The following is a 15,285-nucleotide window of genomic DNA, read 5'->3' as shown; positions in this document are numbered from 1 at the left end:
GAAATTCAAAATGGACCCATTTAGTTGAAATCGTGGTCCCTTACAAATTCAAAAAAGACCCATATTAGTCCCTAAAATGACTACAATAGGTCCATTTTGAATTTTTTTAGGGACCACGATGGGCCTTTTTATTTGCTAGGGACTAAAGCGGGTATCGTGAAATTTGCTGAGGACCAAAAAAGATATTAACTCTTGGATTTATTAAGCTTTATGTAAGGTAAAAATATTTATAAGAAGTTAATAGTTTAACTAACTAGTTAAGGGTCTATTATGACTTGTACTTTAAAGGAAGGTATCTATGGCATGTATTGTAATAATAAAGAATTGTTGGAATCACTAAGTTAATGAATGTTTATAACCAAAAGAATGTTGGTTACTCAAAATAATATAATAAACTATCATTAACAGTACGTTAATTATGGTACCAGTGTAAAGCAAGAGGTGTGAATCCCAGAGATTCAAACCCTGTGAGACGGACTACACGTGATAGCTAAAATTCATAGACTTCGTGAAAAACCAGTTGTAGAAACGGAAAGCATGCAGGTAAGCTTTCGGTTTAGGAGTTTTCTCCGTCTTTTGCTGTTCCGCCATTATCAGTGGCGATTATGGTTTCCGTAAGGATATAACTGTTGTTAATTTTGATACTTTGCATAGTTGCATTCATATAGTGCATACATATGATATTATTTATGATATGTTATGAAATGTTATGATAAGTTAATATGATATGATCTTCCCTAGGATATAGTCTTGGAAGTGTAAGTTACGTTTTATGAGCGGTGGAAACGTGTAAGGATATGATCACAGTGTACATAAGGTATGGCCGAGGAAACTTTATTTTTTTGATCATTATAAGTATGTTAGTAGATATGATAAGATATACAATAAGATGAAGACCTTACGAGTAAGATATGAACAAATTTAAGATTAATAAGAAATTACGATATAAGAATAAGTAAGAATTATCAGAAAAGGAATATGATACGAAATTGTTAATATGGATTATATGGTGTTATCTATGTTTGGTACTTGATATTTTCTTGCAGGAAGTGGACTCTTAGGTGGAGACTGCTCCATAAACCCCAAGTTTATTGAGATTCATCTCACCCCGCGTTATAGGGATATTTTTCAGGTACCACGGCTATTGGCGACCGTTCTAAGGGCAAGAAGCTTGTGGTTGAAGAGTAGATCTGAGCATATATGTTATCTGCTTATTTTAGGAGTCTGTTGTGTATAAATGTTACTCTAGTTTGGCTGTATGATATTTCGATGAGGCATAGTTATCAGATTATCTTTTGAGGCTGTACTAGCCTATATGCAGATATGTATATTTATGATAGTAGGGTGTATTGTGTATATGTAGGATGACGTAGGATTTCATAGTTATGGGATAGAGCCATCTTTTGATGTGATGTATCTACAGTTATGGATTATGATTGTATGTAGTTTTCGATATATTTTGGACTTGTTGTTTATCAGTTGTGTGTATTTTGTGGGATTGTAGTCCCTTGGAAAGGTTCAATTTACAGCCGTCATGTTCGTTTTCTGTCAGGAATAATACTAGTTATTATATTCGGGCAGATGTTAGTGACTATTTTTAGTTGCTAATTAAATAACAAAATAATCAGAATACAAATCAGAATTAATAAGATAGAAAGGTAATTATGTGATAGATTTTAAAAGAAAAAAATTTACGTCATTTAGTCTGTCGTAATCTATGGTGATATTAAAGTGAAGTCTTCCGCTAATTAATTAACTAAGTCAAGTTTTTATGACCATAAAGTTAGTTAACAAACCGGCTCGAGACGGGGTGTTACATTGGTGGCCTTCATGCATACATACAGAGAGGGAAATGCCTGTGCTAATTGGATGGCAAACTTATTCGAGACGCTGAAGATCAAGTCATTTAGCAAATTTAGTGGGATCCCCCACTTAAAATCCACTTTTTGTTCCTTGCGGACTTAGCCACTGTGGGTAGAGTTATGGTGTGTAGGAGTTAGGTTTCTCCTTTGTTGTTTGGTTTTCTTTTTCAGTTTTGTCTAGGCTTAGGCCTTTGTGTTTACCAAATAAATAAAATAAAGATAGAAGTAAAAGTAACGAGGCAAACAATATGCAACATCTTTAGTTTGAGAATGCTCTAACCAAGAAGGAAACATATCAAACCAAGAGCAAAAATGACGTCGCTTCTTCTCTAGCCCAGACAAAGGATAATTTTGAATTTACACTGAAATGGACCGAGTTTAAAATAAGTACGGCGAATTTCATCTTGTTGATTTATAGTATATTTCCATATTGAAGGGCATAGCGCAAGATCTCTTTCCAATGAAGGAAGATAAACTTCTTTGAGTATCTCGTTATTTTCAATTATAGGAGACTTTGAAGGAGGGGTCTCAACATTTGATAATTCAACAGTAGGAGTAGACGGGGATGAAGACTCACCATTCTTTCTCCTAAAATAAGCATTAGTCGTACCACTCTTTCTTATAATAATCACCTACAAATAGCATGAATTATTCTATGACCAATGTGTTTTTAAAAATATTATTAATATCTAACCAGAAACCACTAAAAAAATAGAAAATATTCACGAAAAAGACCTTTAAAGATAGAAATTAAAAAAAAAACAAAAGAACAAAAGAAAGTGACAAAAATTAAGAATGAATGTCATCTGCAATAATAAAAATATATGTTACTGATATGTTTATTTCTGCTTATCATTTCAGTAACAATGTGGCCTTTGCTTCTGAACAAATAATAATTAAATAAATAAAGAGAAACAAATAAAAAGATAAATCATACACATAATTACATAAACATATGTTCAACAAACAAAAACAAGATACGTAGATGCATACAACACCTATAAGTCAAATAATATTTTTTAATGAAAATGTCAGAAATAGACAATTTTGTCAAACACAAAAATATTAGCGTAAACACCCTTTTTAGTCCCTGGCAATATCTACGAAGTCATTTTCAGTCCCTGGCAATAAAAAAGGACCAAATTGGTTCCTGAAAGTACAAGAAAAGGGCCACTCTACATATTTGGGAGTTGACATAAGGACTAACATGGCCCTTTTTTTGTAATTTCAGGGACCAATTTGGTCTTTTTTTATTGCCAGGGACTAAAAAGGACTTCGTAGATATTGACAGGGACTAAAAAGGGTGTTTACTCAAAATATTATTTATTAGAAAAATTATAAAGTTAAAAAATGCTTATTTTTAATTAATAAAATGAAATATTATTTAATTAAAAATATGAACTGAGCTAGATATTTAGAGACCATACATGTTAAAATAGACTTGTGACCAGGGGTGTTAACGTGCCGAGCCGAGCGGAGCTTTGGTCTTAAAAGGCTAAGCCTGTGTTTAAATGTGTCGGCCTGACCAAGCCTGTTACCTGTTACGAATATAATTTCAGCCTGTGGCCTGTCTTATTTACAAAAAGTAAAAGCCTGATTTAGCTTGTTAGCCTATTTAAAAAAAAAAATAACAAAAATTTATCCAAACAAAATATACAATCAACAACACTAGTAATTCCATAAATATTCATAAATTTAATGTATATCCAAACAGCATAATATAAAACATAATCATTCAAAAAGTATGTTTAATTAATAAAATGGGATGAAATGAATTGAGAGAGAGAAATGGCTATCACAATTAGTATAAAAAATATAAAATAAAAATAAAAATTAATATATTAGGCCAGCCTGATAGGCTCTAAGGCCGAGCTTTTGAATTTAAGCCTGAGGCCTTTTTATTAAATGAGTTTTTATACAAGTCCAAGTCTTGCTCCAGCAATCGATTTTAGACATGTAAGTTCAGGCCTTCACGAGTCGAGCCAGAGGCCCCTGTAAGGCCTCTGGCTCGTTTAGCACCCTTACTTGTGACCCATTTATATCCCTACTTAAAGATGAGGGGATAAAATTTTCTTTTAAAATTTTTTATTTTTTAATTTGAGAGAGTTAATTTGTAGGACAAAGATAGACAATCCACTAATATTATTAAAATAATATTTTGTATATATAATTTTTTTATTTTTTTTTTATTTTAAGGAGGGGCGGGGTCATTCCTAATGCCGAGCACATCTTTGGTGTGCTAGTGTAGTATGTACTCCTTTACTAAAAGTAAAATATAATGATAATTTTCAGAAAAAAAAAAAAAAACCATTAAAAAAAGGGTAAAATTGTAAAGAAAATAGAGGAGAGATATTCTTACTACTGAAATTTTCTACTACCAACATACTACCTATCTAATCACTATTTTATCAACTTTTTCTCTTTTTTCAAATTTTTTTTAACATTCTCTCTCTTTGATTCAACGGTGATTAGATAGGTAGTTAGTTAGTAGTAAAAAATTTTGGTAGTAAGAATATCCTTCCTCTTTATATATTATATTTTTTAAATTGAGTAAATGATGACCGAGTAAAGAAGATATTTCCCCTAATGCCCCCTAGGTCCGCCCCTATCGCCCAATGACTTCGATTTATCCTTTGGCTTGGATTTAAATTGAATCCATAATATTGAACTTCTTTCATTGTTGGATCAGTGGTTCAATTTTGGTTGATTCAAGAGTGATGTTGGGAGATTTACTTTTGTGCTTTATTGTTGTCAGTTCATGATCATGGTTATGGTTAGTCTCCTTGAGTTCAGAACTGTGGGATCCAGTAGGCTCAAGATCATACTCTCTAGATTGATTGAAGAATGCAAGAACCTGAGAGAGCTCAAAAGAATCCATACCCAGATTCTAAAGTCCCCAACTTTACATACTGGTGACCAATATTATCTCATTACCCGTCTCCTTTTCTTTTGCTCCTTTTCCAATTATGGTTCTTTCAGCTATGCTACCAATGTTTTTCGTATGATCAAGAACCCAGATCTTCGTGTCTACAACATCATGATCAGAGCATATGCAGGCATGGAAGGAGGTGATGACACCCTTTTTTGCAGGGCATTGATGATGTTTAAGCAAATGCTTTGCAAGGGCTTTGTGCCCAATTGCCTTACTTTTCCTTTCCTTGTAAAGGGTTGCACTAGGTGGCTGGATGGTGCTACTGGCCAAGTTATTCATGCCCATGTGATAAAGTTTGGATTTTTGAACGATGTTTTTGTTGGGAATTCTTTGATCAGTTTGTATATGACTTGTGGGTTGTTAAATAGTGCCAGGAAGTTGTTTGATGAAATGTTGGTTACAGATGTTGTCACTTGGAACTCAATGGTTATTGGGTACTTGAGAAATGGAGGACTTGACATGGCATTGGATTTGTTTAGGAAGATGAATATGAAGAATATCATAACTTGGAATTCGATTATTACAGGGTTGGTTCAAGGTGGCAGGGCAAAGGAATCGCTGGAACTTTTCCATGAAATGCAGCTTCTGAGTGATGATGATGTGGTTAAACCTGATAAGATTACAGTAGCTAGTGTGCTTTCAGCTTGTGCTCAAATTGGTGCTATAGACCATGGTAAATGGGTGCATGGTTATCTGAGAAGAAATGGCATAGAGTGTGATGTGGTAATTGGAACAGCACTGGTGAATATGTATGGCAAATGTGGGCATGTGCAGCAAGCATTTGAGATCTTCAAAGAAATGCCTGAGAAGGATGCCTCAGCATGGACAGTAATGATTTCTGTGTTCGCTCTTCATGGATTTGGTTGGAATGCTTTTGATTGTTTTTTAGAGATGCAAAGAGTTGGAGTAAAGCCGAACCATGTCACATTTGTTGGATTATTGTCAGCTTGTGCTCATTCTGGTTTGGTAGAGCAAGGTCGATGGTGTTTTGATATAATGAAACATGTTTACTTAATTGAACCACAAGTTTATCACTATGCTTGCATGGTTGATATTCTTAGTCGAGCCAAGCTCTTTGATGAGGCAGAGATTCTCATAAGAATCATGCCAATGAAGCCAGATGTTTATGTCTGGGGTGCATTACTTGGAGGTTGTCAAATGCATGGGAATGTAGAATTAGGAGAAAAGGTAGCTTGTCATTTGATAAACTTGGAACCTCATAATCATGCTTTCTATATGAACTTGTGTGATATATATGCCAAAGCTGGCAGGTTTGATGCTGCCAAAAGAATTAGGAATTTGATGAAAGAAAGAAGAATAAAAAAGAAAATACCAGGATGTAGCATGATTGAAATCAATGGGGTAGTTCAAGAATTTTCAGCTGGAGGATCATCTGAACTTCCCATGAAAGAGCTAGTATTGGTTTTAAATAGATTAAGTAACGAGATGAAGATATGAGTACAGTGAGTTATCAGCAGAAGTATAACTTTATTAGTAGGGTGAAATCTCATCAAAATAATTGTTACCACATGATTAAGAACTCCCAAAGATCAAGAATACTGTTAAGGAAATTTTCATCATAAAACCATTGATCACATCTTGCTCTTCCTTATTTAATTCAATTGAAGATCAACTGGCTGTAAACAGAAAGCAGAGTGAATTTTCTATCTCCTTCCTTGTTTATGATGGCGTTTATCCCTGAATCTGATTATCTACTCATCTCATTCCATTTTTTTGCTCCGGGTGATAATGGCATTATCAAGTTGCTAAGCCCGTTTTGACACCTGTATACTGCGACTTGATAATCTTTTTCCCATAAAAAATAGGCATTATTATATCCTAATATTAATTATTCTAGCAATTTTATATCATTATTATTTATTTATTTATTACGAATTGATAATAATGTGGCAAATTACGGGAAATGCAATAATATGGTTTGTTGGATTAATCTTTAAGTTATTACGCATAAATTGAAGTGAGGGAAATAGAATCGTTGGCCCAAGTGGATTAAAAATACCAATTTCGTCAATTCGCCTAAAAAATAAAATATTTAAAAAATTAAACATATTAATGCTAATCTTTTATTTCTAAGCTCTAACATCTAAATATTTCTCAAGTTTAAAAAACCCATCAAGCAATAAGTTAAAGACAAAAGGATAATTTAAACCAATAATTCCATTTAACAAAATATATAAAACATATCTTAAGATTAATTAATAATTTTAGTGTTATTATATAACAAAATAATGACATCAAACATGTAAATATTTACAAATGAACACATAATTGCATCCTCTAATTAGAATTTCATAAGCTTTAATTTGATTTGTATAGATACTGGCATTTGAATCCAAAAACAAGTTTAAGTTTCTTTTATTGTTTGTGATAATCACTTTTCCAGCCGAATCAAAAGTGAATAAAAAATAATTTACATAGTGAAATAATAACATTATGACCTTAAATGAAAAGTTGTCTCACATAATAATCATTCACATAGATCAATCAAGCCATAATCCAATATTTAATATATATTTTTAAAAAAATTACATGTGGGTTGACCCGCTCCACCTATTAAGTCCCGTTTTAACTGGCTCCGCATATAGGCTGGTTATTTGGGTTGGTGGGTGGAAATATACTATCCAATCCGCCTTGTTTTGGTTGGTTGACAGGTTGACTCATCGGGTTTAACTTATTTTGTCATGTCATTCAAACAAATGGAGTCATACCTAATGTTAGTAAACTCGACCCGGTCTAGATAATGGGTCTCTAGTTCAACCAGTGGGTCACTAGTTAAATTGCATGACCCGTTAAGTATATGTAAATCTATAATGTATATTAAAAAAACTATAAATATACTGAAATACATGTAAAAAGTTATATTTATTCCAAATATTCAAATATGAAAATAATAAATTATATATCTTTGTCCAACAAAGGATCAAAGTAACATACAATATTTGTTCTGTCCTTATACATTTAATATCTTAAACATTTCCATCCATAAGAATCACACCAATAAAACTAAGGGGTTGTTTGGTATGAGAGAAATTTTTTATTGCTGAGAAAAAAAAATTCTCTGAATATGATGGTAATATTTTTGCTCGGGTAAGTTACGAAAAAGTGTTTGGTAAGCAAAAAATTTGCCGAAAAAGTTGAGTTATTTTTACTAATGCTATGTTTGGTTGATGATGAAATATTAATGGGAATGTGTTATGAAATTATGAAATTATCCTAAATGTTAAAAATGATGGTAAATGGGTTAGAGAAAAATGATGGTAAATGAATCCTAATTTAAATATTAATTTGATAACATTTTGCATGATTACAAAATTAAATACTGAGATTTGATATATTGAAGAATTAAATTAGTATAAAATAATTCAAAGAACTAAGGTATTAATATTTTGTATTACAAAGAAACTAAAATAGTTCATAAAAATATTTCAAAAATTAAAATAATAAAAAATAAGTAATAAATTATTAAAAAAAATTAATGGAGTAGAACATCCTGCGTTTCGTAATCAAGGTGTTATAATTTAAAAACTTACCTTGGCTCGCGACTAACGACGATTCATATAAGTTGTTATAATTTGATACTTCAGAAGTTGTACGACATCCACTTTTTCGAGACATTTTAGTCCACAACTTGTAAAATGGGTTTCTCCATTACTCAGAATAAAAAAATACCATACTTCAAACTGCATATTTTTTTCCCTTCCTCAGTTGAAAACGAAATGCATGGGATGAAAAATATACCGATATTTTTTAAGTTGAAACCATACCAAACATAGTTACTATACTTTCCCTACCCCACTTTCCTTATATTCCTATTAAATTCTTCGTACCAAACACCCCAAAGAGACTTAGAAGAAGAGCAGTTTTGCCTTCAATTCAACGACATTGTATTTTTTAATTAAAAAATAAATAAACAGACTCGAAAACAACAAAAGATACATGCTCTTGTTGTCACTTGTGACCACGTGAACAAAATTTTTTATTGCTTAACTTGTTAAAAGTTTATTTATTATTAACTGTACTTTTTTGAAGTATAGTTTTATGTGTAAGTAAATTAATTAGTTTAATGCAAAAAAAAAAAGTAAGGTGATGAAATGACAATACTTTAGGGGTAGGATATACTTATCTCCAAAAACGTTTACCACATTTACAACCAATCTAATCATCGTTGATTTTTATTATTCTAACGGTTATAATTTATTGAATTTATTTGGAATTAATAATTAATTAATAAATGCGACCAAATAATTTTCAATAAATTATAACCGTTAGATTGACAGAAATTAACGGTGATTAGGTTAGTTGTAAAGGTGATAAAAATTTTTGGTGGTAAGTATATCATTCTCCATACTTTAGGGTGTAAAATGTATTAACCATTTTTGTGAATTTAAATTTGACTACTAAAAAATATATATGTTTTAATGGTATTAGTAGTAAAACTCGAGAAAAAAAGGACCAATTTAATGATCCTAATGAATTTTAAGGATTAAATTGAAAATTTACATAAAAATACTCGTTTGAAAATTAGAGTAGGTTGCATCAAAAGCCTGGCAAGTCCATTTTCTCAGGCCTTTGGTTGGAAAATTTAAATTTAAATTTACAATTCCATTTCTGCAAAATAAGAAAAAAAAGTAAACACCTTTTTTGGTCCCTGGCAATATCCACGAAGTCCTTTTTAGTCTCTGGCAATAAAAAAGGACCAAATTGGTCCCTAAAATTACAAAAAAAGGGACACGTTAGTCCTTCTGTCAACTCCTCCGTCACGGTCAAACTAACGGTGCCCATGTGGCACGTTATCTGCTGACGCTGACTGGACGGTTGACACGTTGGAACGCTGAACGACGACGTTTTCTTCCAAAAAGGTACATAGCTTTCCAATTTTCTGCACGATGTCGTTTTATATTTATGAAAACAAGAGGCATCAACACAAGTTACCGTGGAGAGTCGTTCTTATTTCACTAAGTCTTTGCATATTATTGGAACACCATTGTTGACCTCCACTGGAAACTTCGTTGAACGACGAGGGTTGTCGAAGACCGTGGTTGCAGGGAAGACAATCAAGCGTGGTCATTGAAGGTTGTCGAAAGGCTGGTTCTGTGGTGGTGAAAGGAAGTTCGAGTGTGGCAGTTTTCTTATATGCATTAGGGTAAGTTTTTTTTAGAAATTCTTCAATATTTGTGGTCCCCCCTCACTTCATGTTGTCTATTCTTTGTTGGATGATGGTCCCCCATGTGCGCTCCATTGTGTGTTATTATGGTTAGGCTTTACCAAAAAAATACGTTTTTTATGTATGTGGTCCCCCTCACTACCAGTTTGTATAGTTTATTGCCATTTTTTAGTGCTTTGTGGTCCCCAATTTTTTAGTGCATGTATAATTTGTAAAGGTGAAATTTTTTTGCACGTTACTGGGTTTTATGGTTACACGGCAGTGTTGAGGGTGATGTATATGGTTATTGGCATTGTCAAATTGCTTTGTGGACCCTGATGTTCGCATGAATTTATTGTAATTGTTAAGCTTATTGTAAATGTGAGATTTTTTTGTTGCAATTTACAGCCCTGTGTGTTAACATTCCCTTCTTGATTTATATATGCAAATGGCTAGAATTGTTGTGAAAATATGATTGGTTTATGGAAGTTGTTAAAATAGAATTGTTGCAAATGGCTAGTAACTGTCATGGTGTATTTTTTCTTTCAGATGGATGAATATATAGTGATAAGGTATCATCATGGGGGTGTGTTGAAGAGAGATGATAAAGGGGTCCTAACCTATGTAAATGGCAAAGTGGATGACTTACCTGAGATGGATGCTGACTTCGTCAACCTGCGTGACCTTGATACTCTGTTCAAGGGATATGGGTATGAGAAATGTGATCAGATGTTGTGGCTCATGCAAAACGCAATGGATTTAGACAGTGGTTTAAGGCCTCTGAATACAGACTCTGATATTGTGGAGATGCTAAAGGCTGCATTAAGTAATGGGAACTTCATTAAAATATATTTTGATCATTGCATTTCCATCCCTGATATTATTGCACTTGCACCCGTGGAAGGCAGTGATGAGGACGAGGATGATAGTGGAGGTGGTATTGAGGATGATAGTGGAGATAGTGATGAGGATGATAGTGGAGATGGTGATGAGTTTTCTACTGACTCAGATGATAGTGTGGAGAATGAGCCATATAAACCTCCTCCACCTATGTATGATACAGAAACAGAGAGTGAAGAGGAGTGCAAGGGGAAGGGTAAAGCTGCTGGAAAAAGAAAGCAAAAAAAATAAGAAAAAAAGGAGGTTGAAGATGTGGCAGGGGAAGATACAATGGATGAGGAGGAGAAGTCAATGTCTTTCGAGGAAGGTGGGTATGGGTATAACTCTGAAGAGTTGAACACGCCTCCTTCAAGTGGTGCTGAGGAGGAGGAAAAGGTTGTCAATTCAAAGTTTAATGTGCATGAGAAGTTTGGTCATGTACACTTAGAGCTGGGGAAGGAGTTTGTGAGTCGTCAAGAATTTAAAAATGCTGTCAAAGACTACAGTATTGATCTAGGAAGACAATTCAAGTGACTGAAGAATGACAAAGTCAGAGCCCCAGCAAAGTGTAGTAGTGATGAATGTGATTGGATGATTTACTGTGCGTGGAACAACAAGATGACAGCTTTCCAAGTCAAAACTTTTAATGACATCCACACTTGCTGCATACTTTTTAGAAACAAGAGGGCAAGTAGGGAATGGGTTGCAAAGAAATTAGAAAAAAGGCTAAAATGACACAGCCGAACATGACAAGGGCTGAGGCCTACGACCACATGAAAGAAGAGTACAAAGTTCATGTCCATTTGAAGAAAGTGACCAAGACACTTCATAAAGCCAAGGCCAAAATAGAAGGGTGTGAAAAAGAACAGTATGCAAAATTGAGAGACTACTTAGGTGAGCTATTGAGAAGCAATCCCGGGTCTACATGTCAAATGCAAGTGATCCCACAACCTGGTCCGCACTCCTCACCCATATTTTCTAAGTTGTACATTTGTCTGGATGCATGCAAGAGAGGGTTCAAAGCTGGCTCCAGGCCCTTAATTGGTTTGGATGGATGTTTCTTGAAAGGATATTATGGAGGTCAATTGTTAAGTGCAGTTGGGGAGGATGCCAACAAAAGCTTCTATGTCATCGCATATGCAGTTGTAGATAGTGAAACAAAAGAGATATGGAAGTGGTTTTTAACCCTGTTACAGGAAGACATTGGCCCTAATGCAGTGTTTGGGTGGAATTTTATTTCTGACCAACAGAAAGTTTGTTAAGCTTATTTCATTTGAACTTGCTTTAGTATTCAGCCACATATTTGTTTACTCTGTTTTTCCTTCATAGTGCATTCTGATCTCACTATATTGCTTATTGGTTTATTTGTATTTGGACCCCTACATATGTTAAGTGCATGGACAACATTTGTTTATGATGCAGTGCATTTCTGATGTGCATTTCTGTTTTTCCTTCACATATTTCTATAAGTCAGGGACCAATGGGCCCGTGCACTTTGTCAGGGACCAAAACGACCCTCGAGTAACATTGCCATGTGATACCTTTTTTTTTTGTCTGTGTGTAGGGGCTGATTCCAGCACTGTAAGAGGTGATGCCTGGTGCATATCATCGTTTTTGTGTGCAGCATGTTTGGAAGAATTTCATAAAGCAATGGAAAGACAAGGCAATTCGAGCCATGCTCTGGGAATGTTCAAGATGCACCACTGTCCCACAGTTTCAGAAGTCAATGGCACGATTGAAAGGGAAGAATGAGGCTGCATGGAAGTACTTGGATAACATTCAGCCCTCAAGTTAGGTGAAAGCTTATTTTAGCCACTGGCCGAAATGTGATAATATCACAAACAACATGGCAGAGGTATGGAATGCCAAGATTGTTGGATATAGGTCAAAACTGATCATCACTCTATTGAAGGAACTGAGATGCTACATTATGAGAAGGATGGCTGCACATCAGAGGGTGTTAGGAACTGTTCGGGGTAAAATTGCTCCTGCTCAGCAAAAGAAACTGGATCAGTTAAAGGTACTTAGCAATTCATGGACACCCACTTGGACTAGAAATTTGCAGCAAGATATCTATGAGGTCAGTGGGAAATGTGAAAGAGTTGGAGTCAATTTAACAACACATACATGTGCATGCAATGCATGGCAGTTGACTGGACTGCCTTGTGAGCATGCTATAGCAGCCATTTGTCACAAAAACGAGCCAGCAGAGAACTATGTCCATAAATGGCTTACAGTGGATGCATTGCATGCCACATATGCGCACACCTTAAACCCAGTGAATTCGGACAAGTATTGGCCTGCATCTGATGAACCCAAACCTCTTCCACCAAAACTTAAAAGGCCAATTGGGCGTCCCAAGAAACACAGGAAGAAGGACCCAACTGAAGACCAAGAGAGCATGACAAAGAAAGTCAAAAGGACATATGAAGCCAAGTGTACTAAATGTGGTCAGACTGGACACTATGCCAAGAGTTGTAAGGGGCCACCAGCTTCCAAAACAGATAAAAGCCAAGCAAGACCACAATCTGTGAGGATTGGCACTGACTCAGTAGATGAAATCTCATTAAGTCAAGGAGGCCCTTCAGAAGTTGGTAGTTCTCAGCAACCACATCAAGGCAACTTGAGAAGAGGCAGCCCACCTCCTTCAAATCCAGAAGAAGCAAATGCAGTGTTGACTGAAGAGACAATGAAGGCAGCAAGCAGTGGCACACGAAGCAGATTTATGCACTTCATGACAACACCTGGTTTCAGGCCACCAAGGCGATCCTCAAGAAAATGAGCTGCTGATGAAGAAGAACAAGGGAGTAGTGCATGAGCCAACTGACAAGGAGTGGATATAATGGGATTTTTTTGTAAATTCTGACCATTTGTTTTTGGAGGCCTTTAGGGTGTTGGATATAATGTAAATTTTTTGATGCATGGCCATATTGTATTTATAGGCCTCACTTATGATTCCTATTAGTTGGCTTTTATTTGTAATACACTACTGGTTTCTAGTTCTAGGAAGACAATTATGTGTTACTTGTTATGCATGTTATGTGGCAGGGTTGATGAATGTCAAATTTTCTGGTTATGATGCATGTGAATAGTGTTATGGTTTTCTGGTTACTGGTTTGTGCTGGCCATATTTTCTGGTTACTGGTCATTCCATATGGCCATATTTGCATTTACCTGCCATATTTGCATTCTGGTGCAGGTTGTTTAATGTTTCTGGCAAAACAGATCATGCCCAATTTTCTGGTTGCAGGGACCAATTAGGACCCTGACAGTCATTGTGAGGGACCAATTTGGACCCTTACATACTGTATTTCTGATGTTAAGTGCATTTCTGATGGCAAGGCATATAAGTCAAGGACAACATAATATCTGCAAAAATGCACTACTGTTTTTTAAAATGAGTGCTGCATAACCAGAATTTGGACATCAAGAACTCATGTCCTATAATTCTGGAATCAGGGACCAATAAGGGCCCTGTCCACTTTGTCAGGGACCAAAACGACCCTCGTGTAACATTGACAGGGACCTAAATGGTCCTCGTGTTCTGGAATCAGTAACAAAATATGCATAACAGTATGCAACTTCTGCATCAGCAATGTCATGAGTTATGCATCTATATCAGTAGCAATCTATATCTATTTGTGAAACAATGTAGCAATCTTTTATCCTTCAATCGATGCCTAACTATGCAATAGTCCATAATAACAAAAACTTAGCATCCAGTATAGCATTTCACCAAGGCACAAATATATGATGCCATAATCAAAAAGAGGAATACATTCAAGGCTTTTTTATAATAGCCATATGATAATACACATAAACAGATTGGCACTAACACATAAAGAAGGAGTACTCATTACAATTTACTGAAGGGAAAATACATTTGGGTCACTTGTTTTCACTTTTACCACACTAACAACAAACATACAGATCATGATCACACCAACACAAGCACCTAAGACCCTAGCTGACCTATCAATTATCCTAATTTTTTTGTCCATCCTATCTAACTCCTCCACCATCTTCAGGTATACATCATTCAGTTTTCTTTCCTGCTGATGAAGCTTCATTCCTTGCTCAGTAATCTTCACATCTTGCTCTCTCATCATCATCTCCACATATTTCAACTTGAAGTTAATTTCAGCAACATCCAACTCCACAGTGTTAATTCTTGCTTCTTCCAGCTCCATGGGTTCATTACACATGTCATCTACCCATCTAAAAAAATCACAATAGGGCTTCTTCTCCTGCAAAAAAAAAAAAAAAAAACCACGGTTAGCAAGTGTTCCAACTCAATAAAGGGGCAGATTACAAATTCATACCTTGAAATTAGGACATCCAAGGAAAGCCCTGTTTGGGTTCCTCTCAGTTTTGGAGGTATAGACAATACTTTGTCTCCCACATTTGCACCTCCAACCGACGGTCCTTGTCATTGTTCTTCCCCCCAT

General features: G+C 35.0%; 4 protein-coding genes across 4 annotated transcripts; 3 read left to right on the top strand and 1 right to left on the bottom strand.

Annotated features, from left to right (window-relative positions):
- Positions 1 to 4,616: 4,616 nt before the first annotated feature.
- LOC133295735 (pentatricopeptide repeat-containing protein At5g66520-like) lies at positions 4,617 to 6,267 on the top strand. Its single transcript, XM_061494587.1, has one exon. It carries the CDS (start codon positions 4,621 to 4,623, stop codon positions 6,250 to 6,252), a length of 1,632 nt encoding a protein of 543 aa, XP_061350571.1. The 5' UTR covers positions 4,617 to 4,620; the 3' UTR covers positions 6,253 to 6,267.
- Positions 6,268 to 10,486: 4,219 nt separating this feature from the next.
- On the top strand, positions 10,487 to 11,089 carry LOC133295731 (uncharacterized). Its single transcript, XM_061494583.1, has one exon. The coding sequence runs from the start codon at positions 10,487 to 10,489 to the stop codon at positions 11,087 to 11,089; it is 603 nt and encodes a 200-aa protein (XP_061350567.1).
- Positions 11,090 to 12,683: 1,594 nt separating this feature from the next.
- On the top strand, positions 12,684 to 13,619 carry LOC133295730 (uncharacterized). The gene has a single exon (XM_061494582.1). It carries the CDS (start codon positions 12,684 to 12,686, stop codon positions 13,617 to 13,619), a length of 936 nt encoding a protein of 311 aa, XP_061350566.1.
- Positions 13,620 to 14,292: 673 nt separating this feature from the next.
- LOC133295729 (uncharacterized protein At4g04775-like) lies at positions 14,293 to 15,285 on the bottom strand. The gene is made up of 3 exons (XM_061494581.1): positions 15,160 to 15,285; positions 14,746 to 15,084; positions 14,293 to 14,421 (listed from the first exon to the last, which is right to left on the bottom strand). Exons 1-3 carry the CDS (start codon positions 15,283 to 15,285, stop codon positions 14,293 to 14,295), a joined length of 594 nt encoding a protein of 197 aa, XP_061350565.1.

This window comes from Gastrolobium bilobum, unplaced genomic scaffold (genome assembly GCF_033153095.1).
Source record: "Gastrolobium bilobum isolate Gb01-03AN ecotype WA unplaced genomic scaffold, APGP_CSIRO_Gbil_v1 utg12459, whole genome shotgun sequence".
Taxonomy (NCBI): domain Eukaryota; kingdom Viridiplantae; phylum Streptophyta; class Magnoliopsida; order Fabales; family Fabaceae; genus Gastrolobium; species Gastrolobium bilobum.
This window is presented reverse-complemented; position numbering and strand designations above follow the sequence as displayed.